General features: G+C 34.4%; 1 protein-coding gene across 3 annotated transcripts in view; it reads left to right on the top strand.

Moving 5' to 3' along the window:
* Tenm1 (teneurin transmembrane protein 1) overlaps positions 1-15,799 on the top strand; it is an 873,613-nt gene that overhangs the window by 571,865 nt on the left and 285,949 nt on the right. For all 3 annotated transcript variants that reach the window (XM_051141408.1, XM_051141407.1, XM_051141405.1), the window contains one exon: positions 5,845-5,994. In XM_051141408.1, coding sequence (XP_050997365.1) covers positions 5,845-5,994 — 150 coding nt within the window. The remainder of the gene's footprint in view (positions 1-5,844; positions 5,995-15,799) is intronic.

Raw genomic sequence — 15,799 nt, 5'->3', positions numbered from 1 at the left:
GCTATAAACTAAAAGCCATAACACTGGGGCTGAAAAAAATCTCCCTTTGAGTTGTTAGATATGGGAGTCCAAGAGACTCCCAAAGCAATATAGGCTATGCTGTTGTCTTTGGGTGCCTCCCAGGGGCTACATGTATGTACCTATTGCTGAAAGATAGTAGAGGTTATCACTGTTCAAAAGAAATATAATGTGAACTCTATATGTGATTTAGGATTTTATGGTGACTATATTTAAAACATAAAAATAAAAAAACTAAAATTAATTTAATAAAATTACAATTGGAGCAAATATACCCAAAATATTCTTTCAATGTGTAACTGTGATATAAAATTATTAATGTGGCATTTTACATTTCCTTTTTCATGTTGTCTTTGACCCTTACTAGGCTTTAAGTGCTCAGTAATTCATGTGGCAAGTGGTTATCCTAATGGACAGCACAGGCCTAACTTTTCCAACTTGTATTTCTCACATCTATCTCTAAAATATTCCTATAGTCTGATCATTGTAAATGAATGTGTGTCTCTGGAAAGGGAGTAGAATGAGGGAGTGTTATTGGTTATGTTACTTGATACCACCAAGCTCACTTAAGGGAAACAAAGTCCAACATCCTAACAGACATTGCAAAGATATATATGCAAGGTAAGAAGAATTTCTGCTTATGGAGGCAGCCCCTTTGAGACTCAAGATTGCAGGAATATTTTAGACTTAGCAATGAGATGCAACGTGGAGCGCTTACACCTGTGCTGTCCACTGGACTGCGTTTGGCAACAGGAAGGTGCATGATATTCCAATTGTTACCTTAACTTTGTAATGAGCTTGTGATTTCAGGGCATAGCTCTTTACAATTCGATAAAAGAAGTCTAATAATTACAAATTGTATAGTGCTGAGCAGCAGGGAACATTTGTTAAAGGACCATTAGGAACTGTCATTCTTAATCTGCTGAAAAGACATTACTCTAGCATGATCTGAATTGGCATACACCCTCTGTCTAGTCAGTGGATTTCAGTAAAATACGTCGTAACTAGCACCCACAGAAAGCTTGGTGGAGTCTGCCTCCTCACTGAGTATGTACATTTGTGTGTACATCATTAGGACTGACAACTTTAATCTTGCTTTGAATCAAGTATTATATTTATGTCTACTTTAACTCATTTGGAGCACTACTCATGAAATCTAAAGTTCATCAGTTTTCATTCAGTTCTTCTTTATTGATGACCAGCTGTAAAGTGGGTTAGACCACTGAGATAGTAGGATGATGGGACCAGTAATTATGTGCATGAATTTTTCTACCACTCTTCCTGATTTGCCTCATACTGAGCAATTTAATGCTCCTCTCACATTCCATGTAATCCTTCAGAGATTTTTGTATCTATACTTTCTCTATCTGAAAGGGTTTGCTCTAGATAAATGGTTCTCCACCTTCCTAATGCTGAGACCCTTTAATACAGTTCCTCATGTTGTGGTGAACACCAACTATACAATTATTTTGTTGCCACTTCATAACTGTAATTTGCTACAGCTATGAATGTAGCAGCACATGTGATATGTGATCCCAAAGGGATTGTGACACACAGGTGGAGAAACACTGCTTTAGATAATCATGATACCTTTGTATCATTTATTCTAATTATTCAAATGTCGCTTCCTCTGAAAGGCCTTTACTGACTTCCCTGTATTAGTTGCTCTTCCTGATGCTATGATAAAATAAACTAGCAAAACCAAGGTAAGGCAGAAAAGGATGGCTCTGTTAGATAGCATAGTCCATCTTAACAGAGAATGTATGGTAGCAGAAGCAGGAGGCCAGCTAGTCACATCGGATCTGCAGTGAGGAAGCAAAAGAAAATGGATATTAGTTCTCAGCTTTTCTGTTTTTAAATGCAGCACAGGACTCTAACCCTTGTAATGATGTCAGCCACAGTTAAACTGGGTCTTCTTATCTCAATTAACTGAATCTAGAGAATCCTTTCAAGTACACTCAGATGCTTATTTAGAAGGTAATTCCTCACAGTCATTATCAGAGCCTTGTCACTTAGGGGATTCTAGATTCTGTAATATTGACAATATTAACTATCCATACCTTTCCCTATATTTTTTCCTTGTAGATCTTGTGACTTCTTAAAAATATCTCATTTGTGCTTTTTTGTTTCCATAAAATTTTTACTTTATATTTCGCATTATATCACATTTTTTGGTCTTGAGTGTAAATTACATAACTTAATAATTTCTAGTTCTGTCCATTTTCTGCCTATATCCTCAACATTCCCAGTGTGTTTGGCACATATTTTTGAAAATATTTTTAATCAAACATAATTACTACATGTAAACTACTACCAAATGTTACTAATGGCATATTGGTATATATATATATCACAAATCAACATACTTTATACTTTTATTGATTGCCTTAGCATGGACAAACTATGCTTGTTTCTAATAAAATTCCAGAGTTCTTTAGTGACCATCGACTTTCTGCATGTAAATTCGCTGTTCCTATTTCTTTCCAAATTAATAATATGGAAATTCAATTTGGAAGAGGAAAAAGTCAGTCACCTAGCCTTGGTACCCTTGATCTATAGCAAGTAATTAACTTTCATTGTATATTCACACAAATATTCATTCTAAACAGTTTGCTCCCTAAGCAATATATAATATTCTTAAAAAATTATAAAGCTTCATTGCTGTCACAGAGTGTTCTACTAATGTGCCCTTACCTGTGTATCTGCCTTGATTGGTTTGAAGCAGCCTATTTCTTCTGACAGTGAAAGATAAATCTTCCCCTTACATATTTTAAAATGACTGTCTCTACACATTTATTTTTTCTCATTTTCACATGCCCTCAGGAAACTGGTTGAACTTAAATAAAGTACATAAAATAGCTCTCTTGGTCTTCAAAATGACACTCATTATGCCTTCTGTTATAAATGGTCAATCTAATTTCACAAAAATAATTGAACCAAGGAAATGAAATGTGTTTCAATATGATTTGTAATATCAATAATATTAAAATTATTTGGGGAGCTAGAATATACCAAACCTTCTAAGATAGTAATAAATAGCTAAATACCTTGAACTGAGACAATATTACTAACTGGACTTCATGTTCATTGGACAGGAAATCTCATCAATGACAAATAATACAGTTTTATTAATATGCCATATATGTCTCAAAACCATTATCCTTTGGTTTCAATTGTTTCCATTAATTGGAAGAGAAAAATCATCAAGCAGCACTGGATTTGATCTAAAGAAAAGGGAGAAACCAATTAACTGCTTAAAAGTTTTAAAGATAAATTAGAAATAAGATGTTAGAAATCTCTTTAGCTCCAACTAAAAGTACATGAATGGTTGTTAAATAAGTGCTCTGGCTAATATCTCTGTTTTCACAACCACTCTTATGACATATATGAGTGAGAGAGGTACAAATTAAGTCCTGACAGTTTCCCTAATATCGTGAAGAAAAATATGAGATGGCTTATGGACAGATTCATTTCTTATTTTGCATCTTGGTAGTGTTTGGGAAAACAGAAAATAAGCTATATCCAGATTCTGCCCAGGGCACTAGTCTAACAGTCTCTCTCTTCGGTGACTTTATTCACTCTTATAACTGCAACTGCTGACTCTGTGCATACATGTTTTTACAATCTTATTTTAGATGTAATATTCTTTTCTAACTTCAAACATGTTGTAGTAAGCATTATTATCTGGATGCTACATCAGTCCCTGGAAGCCTGTATTTCTGGGGATGAATTCATTTCATTCCTCTCATCCCATCTCAAACCATCTGTTCAACTAGTCACCAATAAAATGCAGATCCAACTCCAGCCACTTGTGAACTAAGTAAAGAATCCCCTAAACATTTTAGTGGATCCATCATGCTTTCAATTATTGTGCCTCTAAATCATATCCACTTCTTGAATTAACCTTCAATTAATTCAATGGAGAAAAAGTACATCTATTTGTCAATGATTTCTTACTATGCCTATATACATGCATGATATTACCAGGTGACAATCTCACAGCAAACTCCTCATCCTGTGGCCCTTAAGTTCTTTCTGCCCCCTGTTCCACAATGTTCCCTGAGCCTTAAGTACAAGTGTTGTTGCTAAATATGCAATTTCTTAAGGAACCTCTATTGATTTCTCACTGCAAAAAATTGCGAGGCTCTTATGATACCACCTTAATTTAGAAACTATTTTTCACCTACATTATTGAAAATCCACTCCAATTTGTTTCCGTGATACATATTTTATGTTTCCAATTCATTTGTTTTACACTGTTATTAGGTTTATTTTTCTACAAAATATATTCTGATACCATTAACTTGCCTATAAGCACTCAATAATCCCATTTGTTATCTAATTTAAATCCATAAAGAAAATTTACCATACTGTGTGCTTAGAAAATATTTTTTCTGTTACTTAATTAAATTCAAATATCTAAGTATGGAACCCATAGTTTTCTAAAATATAATCTTAATTCTACCATTGTGACTTCACCATCAATTACCTACCATAGCTCAACTCCAGTAAATCCAAACAACATCCTTTGCTTCAAACACATATATTTGTTTTGTACATTACAAAATAATACTTTGTTCAGCCCTCCTCTAATCCTTGCCTATCTCCGTCATGCTTCAAAGTACTACAAAATATAAAAGTCTATCATTCATGTTAATTCCTCTATAAAATAATAATTCACCAATCTAGCCAAATTTGGCTTATTTTTAGTACATTTATTTTAAAAGAGCAAATATAGATATCATAAAAAAGAAAATTAAAATCCTTCCTAAGCTCCCAAACCATTAATACATTGCTTCCAACACATTCTTGCTCTAGATATTAGTACATACATTCACATCACACACATTTACACAATTCAGATTATATAATTCAAACTTTTAGGAAGCCTGGTACTTTCATTTGATATTTCATGAATATCTCTCAGGTAGTTGTATGACATCTTCAATATGATTTTAGTAACTACATAGTTTTGTTTTAACAATACATCACCAAGTTACATATCAATTGATGGATATTTATATAGATTATAAATTTTGAATATTATTTTCAGATACTATCATAGACAGTCTTAGAAGCTAAGTTATTGAATCAAAGGACAAGTCAAAAATTTAAGGCTTTTGCTAAGTTCATGTCTGGTTTTGCTTTCATTAATAATGTCACATTACCTTGCACAGAACTTATTATATTTTAATACCGTCATTTAAAATAGATGTGTGATCATATTCTCACATAATGATAATACCAAATATTTCTTAGTCTTCTGATAGAAAATTAAATCTACATTATGTCAATTATTCTACATACTATTATGGCTTTCTTACATTTGTAATGCCACCAAATCCCACCCTAGCGTATATCTAGATTTTAATGCCTGTAGCAGTTATAAAGGGCTTATGAGTAATAAGCAGTCAGTTAACATTTGTCAAATTGGATTGCCTCAGAGTCATAGGGAAGGTCTCTTGTGTTGGTATCTTTCTATCCACATTATTCTGCAGTGGTTTCTGTATGGAACCTAGAGTTACGTGAGTAAGGAAAATGGAAACAGATGAGATCACAGCCCTGAGGAGCTGAGAGCAATACCATTGTAATTAGTTAATTGATCCTTCAATTTCTAAAACCATCTATCGCATAACTTTCATTTCAATGTTTTAGCACAAGCTACATGAGAAAATCACTATATCTATTGGTATAGATATAAAACTCCTAATCCATCGGCTTACTTAAAAGACCACTGGTTATGAAACCTTCAGGTACAAAAGGATAGCTGGTTTACAGCCTTCTAAGTGAGCCAGAATAAGTTAATATATGCTTGTTTTCCTGCAGCAGTACACTTGTTTGGCCTGACGTGGCAGTTGCAACCAGTTGGACAGATCTATGCTAATGGAATTAGCAATGGGAACACAGGGACCGAGTCCATGGATACTACTTACTCTCCCATTGGAGGAAAAGTTTCTGACAAATCAGAGAAAAAAGGTACAGTAACCAACATGATTGATGGATTCTTTATAATTTTTCTTAATTAAGTTATTAGGATCATATCTGGGATGGCTTCACTTCCCATCACATTGCATTGTCACTTGAAAGAACTACCCTAAATGAACAGAATAAGTTCATTGTTAGTCCTATAAAAAGCAAACTTTCTTTTTTTCTCCAGTGCTTATGAGTATAAAGAAATTAAACTTTTCAAATATGTGGCCAATTTTGAAAATAAATAAATATTTATAGAATAGAACTTTCAGTACAATAAAAATTTCATTTCACATATAACTACCCTGAAGCAACATGGGATTTTGATTAAGTTCCCTTATGTCCTAGCACAATATTTATTTATATATAACATTTTACAAAGGGTGTATAGAAAATTCTTGTGTTTATAATAAGTAAAGACAGTTTCTGCCTCATGTAAAGGTGAACGTTTATAATAAAATGGAAAAACACATGACTTATTTTCTAGTTGGGAAACATGACTTCTTCCTGTTGAAAGAAAATTGCTTTGAGTACTGAATTGTATAAATTAACCAAAATGAGCATGAACTAGGAGACATATTTACAATAAATGCTATAATACTAGTACTACTAAATTCACAATCAGTGATTTTAGTCTTAAAAGCAAATAAAATTATATAAATCCTGATTGTTTCATGGTTCTTCTTGCTGTAGGTAGCTTATTATATATATGTGCAATAATATAACATATATGTAAAAATAAAAATTTTAAAAATTTTAAAGGAAAAAAATAACTAGACTTTGTGTTATGACATCTCTTGAAATAGCTTAAGTACAGAGGCACTTGTGCTATGTAAAACCTTAGTATGTCAGCTTTTATAGTAGAAATTGAGAACAAAACTGTTTGTTTGTTTTCAAGACAAGGTTTCCTGGCACTCTTTTTGTAGATCAGGCTTGAAGTCACAGAGATCTGACGGCCTCTGTCTCCCCAATACTGGGATTAATGGTGTGCGCCACCATGCCTGGCTCTATCCTCTATTTTTGTAAGATAAAAATTAAACGAATAAATAAATTAATGGAACAAGCATTACCCTTAAGAAGCTTACATTTTTATGGAAGTGATAAGTATCGTTTTGCATCATAGTTCTAAATAGAGAATCAGTTTGTTTTTAGCGTGTTTGAATGAGTAGTCTCCACATTCTGTTTCATTGCTCTGGGTGCATGTTTATGCTCTTGGGGTGTTTTTTTTTTTTATGATATTTTTTTTTATTAATTTATTCTTGTTACATCTCAATGTTTATCCCATCCCTTGTATCCTCCCATTCCTCCCCCGCCCCCATTTTCCCATTATTCCCCTCCCCTATGACTGTTCCTGAGGGGGATTACGTCCCCCTATATATTCTCATAGGGTTGTTTTTTGTCTGCTTTTGGAAAGATAACTTTGATTGCCTCATGCTTCATCAAAAATAAACTCTTGAGTTTCAGAAAAGATAAGACTTTTGTTCCAATTCACAATGCACTTTGATTTGCATCTCATTTCAGAATATTTAATTCTAGCCAAGACTGACCTTTCCCAGAAGTTTGACTGTTACTGCTATAAAGGGGTAGGGCTGAAGGAAAAGGGTCAGAAGTGGACAAAAAAAGGACCAGACTAAGCTCAGACTTTTCTTCACCATCTCTTTTATCTACTTTTCCTTTCTTCTTTCTTCTTATTTAATCCCTTCACATCTGAAGACATAAAAGCCACCATCTGATATTATTGTTTTAGGGACTTTCTTTTCATTCATGATGAAAATCAGAAATACCTGTTTAAAGAAAATGCAAAATGCAGGACAGCAAAAGATGATCACATGGTTGTCATAAGATTAGATTCACTTTTTCACTGAACTTCAAATGTCTCATAATTCATTCCCAGAAAGTAGGCTGAAGATGCAGTCTAAAGCATTAAATAATTCTATGTTCAAGATTATTCCAGATGCCTGACATGGATTTCATGAATCCAACGTTATGCTTCCCATTTTCAAGGAGAAATAAAAGCACAGAGACATTAAGTGATTCAGTCATGATCAAAAAGCCAAAAACTACTTGACTGATCCAGAGCCTATTCTCTTAACTTTGTTTTACAGCATCTTATTGGGTAACTTTGACACAGAAAGTTGCTGCAAAAATCCCCTTGAAATGAATCCAGTGAAAATGTAAAACTATTTCAATTTAATAATTTATTATGAAACCCCATTATATGTGACCCTTTTAAGTCAATCACACATTCCAGGGCTGGCCCCACTCCCAAAAGGTAATAGGGCAATTCACAGTAGACTGAATGAAAAGAAAAAGAAATGCAAAGTTGCATTTGTAGGAAGATGAAGGTATGGAGGATGGATATTAGAGGACTATGGAGAAGAATCAAAATATATGAAAAATTTTAAAATTACTAAAAATATTAGTTTAAAAGAAATATGATTATGTATCCATATACCATAAAAACAGAAATGAAGGAGAAGAAGATAAATTAGAGCAAAGATCTATCTCTTTCTCACATGCACACACACACACACACACACACACACACACACACACATGCAAACATAACAAAATCCATTATTTGTATGCTAACTTAAAATTCATTTAAATATGAGAGAAAAGTGATTATGAATTTTTAAATAGTTCTTTGAGAATGTTGGACATGTGTTTTGATCATGTTCACCACTCCCCCAGCTCCTCTTGGATTGACCCCCTTCCCTACTCATTCAACTTTCTGTCCTTTTTAATGTTAACATCCATAAAAATCCAATTAGTGCTGCCCAATATTTCTGGGTGTGTGTGGCCTTCCACTGGCACATGCTCAATTTATCTGAGGCTACATTCTAAAGAAATTTCTCTCTCAGCAGGTGTCATTTACCAATAGCTGCTCAGCTACATGGGACTAATGCCCACTTTCCCTTCCATGTCGGGATTTAGTCTAGCTGGAACTTGTTCTGGTCTTGTGCGTGCTGTCACAACTGTTGTGAGCTGATATCATGTAGTTATCTGCTGCTTCTGGTTCTTAAACTCTTTCTGTGCCCCATTCTACATTCATCCCTGAGCCTTAGAGGAGGCAATATAATATAAATGTGTCATTTAGTGCTGAACATTCTGGAATTTCATATTCTCTGCACCTTGACCAGTTGCAGATCTCAGTGTTAATCATTATCTACTGATGAAGGTTAAGAGATACCTTAATCTACAAATGTATTATTTGCCCCAAATCAGCCTGAAGAATCCTTAAGAAAATGATGCCCCATTTCCCCTAAAGGGGGTTGGGTAGGTTTCTGTTTTCTTTCTTGTGCTACAGATGCTTATTTTCATCAGAAATTGGTTATAAGTTATTATTGGTCTTATACAGAGGAAAAACTAGGTTGGACACAAGGATGTCTCTCTTTTCCTTTATCTTTCTTTGTAGGTAAGGAGATAGGAGCAGAAAAGAAAGAAAGGGGGATATAGAAATATATACGGATAATAGAACAAAGAGTAGGTTATTGAATCTACTCCTCGACTTAAGGCCTTAACTGTCACTCACAAATAGGTTATTCTTAATTCATGGGTATAGAATTTTGTATATAGATGCAAAATAACTTAATCTATGTATATAACAATAAATCTCAGGAGTCAGGTAGTCTGATGCCATGTTTACCAAGTTATTTTACACAAACCTTAACTATAACTGCATGTCATGGTTCTGTTATATTTGATTTTTACTGTATATTGTTATACTTAGTAAGCAATAATATAGCTCTTTTTAAAAATGCTATGTATATATGAAACAGAACGACACAGAGGAAATAATGCAGTTTAAGGATATTTCAAATGATCAAATGAGTCCTCTAAGAATGCAGTTCAAGAAGCTTGTATTAATTTTGTATGTCCCATCTATGGTGATCGAAAGTTTTTCTTGGTATACTAGCCTACCATAGAGGTCCTCTGAAAGACTCCACCCAGCAAGGGATTGAAGTTAAGAACCTGGGCCCTATAGTCAGACACAGCTCTGTATCATGTGTTGGTTCTCTAAACTCAAGTAACTAAAACTTGAATTAAGTACAACATTGACAGTGAATAGAGCCTCTCATACGGTTTTATAAGACTAAGTGAAATGATGAGTAAAATGTATGTATATCACTATCTATAGAAAATGTTTAACATGGCTGTAATATTTATTAGTTCAAAAATGAGAAAATACCTTGAGTATAGATTTTTCTTCTTGGGAAATAATGTTTTATTTCCTTAACATTTGTGTTCCATGTACTTCCAATTCATCACCTATTATTTTTAATTAACACCATGGGAAAAGGTCATTGAAAAACAAAATAGTAGCTTTCAAGTCAAATTCCAATAGACTCCATTCCCCAGTTATGATATTTGCCTGTTTCTCACGAAGAGATGAACGTTTAACACTTGGTAAATTAAATGCAAGAAAACAGAGAACTTCTTATCAACATTTAGTGAAGTAAAGTTTTTAATATGCTAGAATTTATAGAATTTCTCAGAAACATGTTAGAATCTACCAGCTTATCTACCAAATAGCTAAGTTGCGATTGTTCTAGTAGGCACACCTACAACTGAAAACTTTTTATTTGAACAGATACTAATTACACTAAAACCTTACAAAGTAGACTTAATAGTTACCATTTAACTAGAAACATTATGAAACAACTAGTTTAAGCAGAACAGAGGAAATAAGAGCAAATAAAATGCTTACATTCGTACCTCAGTCATGTATCCTCAATAAAGAAAACTACAATGTGTAGCTTATACAATATATAGTAATGACTACAATATATAGTTTTTAAATCTTAATCCAACATTCCTACTTAAAGTTGGAAAAAAATGAGAATGTTAAAGGTCAAGATCACAAAAGAGAACTGGTACTGGTATTTGGTTCCATATTTTATATTTGTCTTGTCTTTCATTGTAACAACATAACACAAAATAAACATCTAAATTGCTGAAGACCTCAGCATGACCGTTTCAAAGACAAAAACACTACAAGCAAAGAAATGGATTATATTCAAGCTAATGCCACAGGGAAGTTTTTGCCTTAGACTATTATAGGAAGTGGAGAAGTCACAGGTGGGATGATTTGCAGGTAGAAATTGATTTGCAGCCAAGGGAAGGCTCAGTTGATTGACAGTATAGGGAATGCTTGCATCCATGTCAAACTTCTTTCAACTGAAACAAAAAATTTTTTCATCTTAGCTATTTGTTCATGAACAATGAACAAGAAAACACCTTATATATGCCCTTTCCACAATAAGACAATAGGGGAAAGGCCTGGTCCCAGGTGGCTAAGAGACTTGCAGGCAAATTTTTACTTTTGTATATAATTACATCGTTTGCCCCCCTCATTCTACCCATTTATACAATATCCATGCTTACCAAGCTAACTCCCTCCTAAATTCAGAGCCTTCTCTTATTTTAACCATTGTTGTTATATATACCTATAAATGAATCTACATAAGAATATAATAGCATGAGTACCTGCATGTATGTTTGTAGAGTTAACCATTTGGTATTAGACAACCAATCAGGTAACTCATCCTTGGTTTTTAGTTTCTTGTGGCTCCTTATCTGATGATGGGTCCGTTGAGATTCCCCCCCATCTAAGTTGGACTGGTAAATAGTGTTGATATTGTTGAGGTTTGTTTAATCAGTCATTTAGTTGAGAACTTATAAATATAGCCTCCTCCCTGTCATACCTAGAAAGCACAATCTCACAGCAGATTTCTTGATCCTCTGGCTCTTATAATCTTTCTACACCCTCATCTGTAATATTCCCTGAGCATAGGTGAGTGGGTTGTGGTGTAGATGTATCAGTTGGTAGCAGGCACCCGATTGTCATTTGTTCTCTGCATGTTAACCATGTGTGGATTTCAGTAGTGGTCTGCCAAGAAAATATTCTTTGATGTAAAGTGAGACCTAAGGATAATAATATAGGATGTAGTTAAGACTAAGGCCATGGTTCTTAAAGGAAAACATCCTCCTGTTATTTTCATAGGTAAATCTTATGAGAAGGAATTAACAGAGGGCTTTGTATCACATGCTGTGTAATAAAGGGTGTGTTGTATGTGTTCAGTGCGTGTGTGTGTGTGTGTGTGTGTGTGTGTGTGTGTGTGTGTGTGTGTGTGTTTGTGCTTATAGTAAGCAATTTCCCAAAATGCTAAAATGCTGGATATATTATTTCTTAACTATTATTTCTCTAGCATCAGGATCAAGACCTAATATTTTTAGCAACCCTCTGACTAACGCTAAAATTTATTGAGAAGTTCAACAATGACTTCTTCCAAGTTGAATGTTAAAATAGAACACCTGGAACAAAGAAAAGTGGCAAGGAAAAAGAACCAAAATATACTAAAGACAGCTATAGTATTTTTACCACTTTGGAAAATACTGGCCTTGGGGGGCGAGTGGCATTTCTTTGAAATTCATCCCACAAGATCCATCTTTGCAACACTGAAGGGAAAAATGATGCTTTCTAGTCAGTTTCTGCTGAATATATGACCATGTAAGCAACACTCCATTGATTGATATGACACAATTTATAGCTTGTCCTGAAGATGCTTTAGCCAAGACCAGATAGCAACTATAGCTTCACTTCTCTGGGATCAGCTTCTTATTTGAAAATGGAGAGTTTTCTTTTAGCCCCTTTAAGAGTCCAGGGGGAAATCCTTATGCAAAATAAATATTAGTCACAAATCATTCATGGAAATATAGACTTAGAAACCATAAGTCTGTAGATCAATAAGGGAGGGGAATACATCCCTGCCAATTTCTTGTTCCCTTTTCTTTTTCTCTTAACAGCTATTAAGGCTTTGATAAACATAGAGGTGCATATTAGGCCTATCTCATGTCTAACATTGCTTCCAACTGCATGTTTAGAGACCATCAATTCAAATCTCTAGTTAAGGGATAATAATTATCCAACCCAAATTACAATGGACTTACCTTTGCAAAAGGGATACGTTGTTGAATATGGTTGAAAAGTATGTTTGTAAAGTTTTCCACTTAGGTATTTGCTGACACTTCTGTTCAATTGAAATAATTGATTCCTAGTTTTTCACCTTCTAACTTTAGATTTTTTGACATGTGTGTAACAATAGCAGCCTGCACTTAAAGAGCATTTGTGATCTTAAAATACCTTAATGCATTTTATATACATAAGAGTTTTATGCTGTGCAGCTATTGTTACCTCTGTGTTAGAGTTAAAAATGAAAACAAAAAAGGTTAAGTAACTTGCCTTGCATAATAGTCATAAGCCATGGACAGAACTGGGTTAGGGGTCCAGTTTTTTCTTATTCTTATCTCAATGTACATTGAGCCTCTTCTTTCTTTTATGTTTAGGGAAATTGCTTTCTCCAGGCGAATTATTTAAGTAATCGATATGTTGATTACATACCTTTGTACATACAATCCAAATATGTACCCCTTGCATAGGAAGACTTTGAAAATGTAAAATTTCATCCCAAACTTCTCCATTTGATGAGCACATTTACTACACCACAAACACACACACGTACACACACCACCTTTATGAAATGTAAAATTAAGAACAGCGCAAGATGTACCTTTTGAAATGCCTTTCGTTGAGGACTATAGCAAAGAGTGGCAAGTGGAAGAAAAGACAAAGGGGGAGAGGGTAAACTATTTTTCTTTGCTTTGTCTTCCCTGAGTCATAGATACAGTAAAGAAATATATACATATACTGTTAAGTATGAACCTTGAATGGAATGTTAACCTCTAAATTTATTTAAGGTTTCACAAATGTTTATTTCATGGACACAATCAGTACTTAAACGTCATCAGAGATGCTTCCTTTGGCAGTAGATAGGAACAGGGGAACTGACCCACAGCCAGACATTATACGGACAGATAGTCTAAATTGGAGCTCTCCATTAGGTCCCTCCTCGCAGAGCTCAGGAAGCCCCACATAAGAAAGGGAGGAAAGATTGTAAGAATAAAGGGGATGGCATACGCTAAGAGAACATGGCCCACTAAATCAACTATTGGAGCTTGTATAGGCTCACAGAAACTGAAGCAGCACACACGGGGCCTTTAAACATCTGCACCACGGTTTCTGTGTACGGTACAGCTGTTAGCTTGGTGTTTGTGTGGGACTCCTAATAGTTGGAGCCTGTGTATCTCTGACTCTTTTGCTTTCTCTTGGGGACTCTTTTTCTCCTATTACTTTGTCTTGTCCAGCCTCAACAGGAAAGTTTTTTTCCCTTGTCTTATTGTATCTTTTTTGTCTTGTTTGGCTGTCTGTCATCTCTTGGATTCTTGCTCCTTTCTTTTTTAAAAATATATTTTATTAATTTATTTTTATTACATCCTGCTCCTTTCTGAAGAGGAAACTGAGAGGGAGTGAATCTGGGGAAGAAGGTAGATGAAGAGGAGCTGGGAGGAGTGGAAGGAGGGGAAACTGTAGTTGGCATGTATTGTATGAGAGAAGAATCTATTTTCAAAAATGAAAAAGAAATTATCTGAAAAAAACTCACTCTGCGGCACCAAAGGAAAGGACTCTACCACTAGCACACAGAAGATCACTGTCCATTCCGATGTAACATAGTTCCACAGTGCTATTCAGTATTGGTTCATAGGAAATATGGACATTAAAATGCACTTTGAGTAAACCCAATGTTGTAATGTTTTTTATTTAAAGGATACCAGAACCTAGGACACTGTGGTAAAATTGGGAATAATTCATATAGGCACAATAAACCACATGAATAAAATAGTAGTAACAGACTAACAAAGGAAAACATTGTTGGGAGTTTAACATTATTATTGTTAAAGATTGATGTCAAATTACAGTAAATGCTACCTATAATGATATATAGATGTTTCTCCAACACAAGGTTTCAGAGGGCCCAGCTAGAGTGCTGCAGCTTGTTTTCAATGACATTAAATCACTTTATCAATATATTTCAGTTTTAACAAAAGCTTTTCTAAAGCATAGCAGAGACCTGACTTCTAAAGCAGATTTATAAAATGGGTTCTCTATCCTAAAAGGCATACTTATTACATAAAAAATTTATGTTAAATGTTCTTGGTCATATATGTTTGATGTGATTCTCATTCGGTTTAATTATTATCTTGTTTTCAACCAACATGCTCCTTTCCTGTGATAACATAATAAATAAGTCTGTCTTATGGGCCCTTGAGCTCAGTATTCAACAAAGGTACTAAGTGAGCCAGTATAGAATAGCATAGTTAGCACTCCAGGGTAGTGCATTCAAAGTGAGTGAATTGTCCTATACTAGCTTGATAACTTCGTAGGCTTTCAGAGAAACCAGCTCACTGTAGTATTCATTACCCATGTCCATATCTGACTCTACTGATCATCCATTTGTATCTGTATTTCATCTTTCATTGTTTCCATAGAAATATAAACCATTTACCAGAAGTTTCATAAACTCAACATTTATTCTAACTTTAAATTTATTTCAAATTTCCCTTTCAAACTGAAGTTTTGCAATTTCTGAATTAAAACACAAACTTGACCATATGGTATTGAAAAACCAAGTTGGGGGCTTTTCCTTGGAAAAGACTTTCTCCTACCCTCACCATTCCCTAGTTCCCTGTAGTTCTTTTCAAGAATTAAGCCCCATGATATTTCCCCATTGCATGTTATGATGTATATTGGTGTCATCCTTGTTTAGGCAACCATGCTGATGAGACTGTAGATTCTCTAATATTCCTAGAAGATGAATTCTCACAACAAGCTTTCTGTTCCTCTGGCTTCCCAAGGAAGTCCATCTCCCCCTTCTGCTATGATCTCTGATAGTACAGATCAACCCTGAAA

The sequence above is a fragment of the Acomys russatus genome, chromosome X, assembly GCF_903995435.1.
Source record: "Acomys russatus chromosome X, mAcoRus1.1, whole genome shotgun sequence".
NCBI lineage: Eukaryota > Metazoa > Chordata > Mammalia > Rodentia > Muridae > Acomys > Acomys russatus.
The sequence above is the reverse complement of the archived record's forward strand: the minus strand, read 5'-3'. Positions and strand labels throughout refer to the sequence as shown.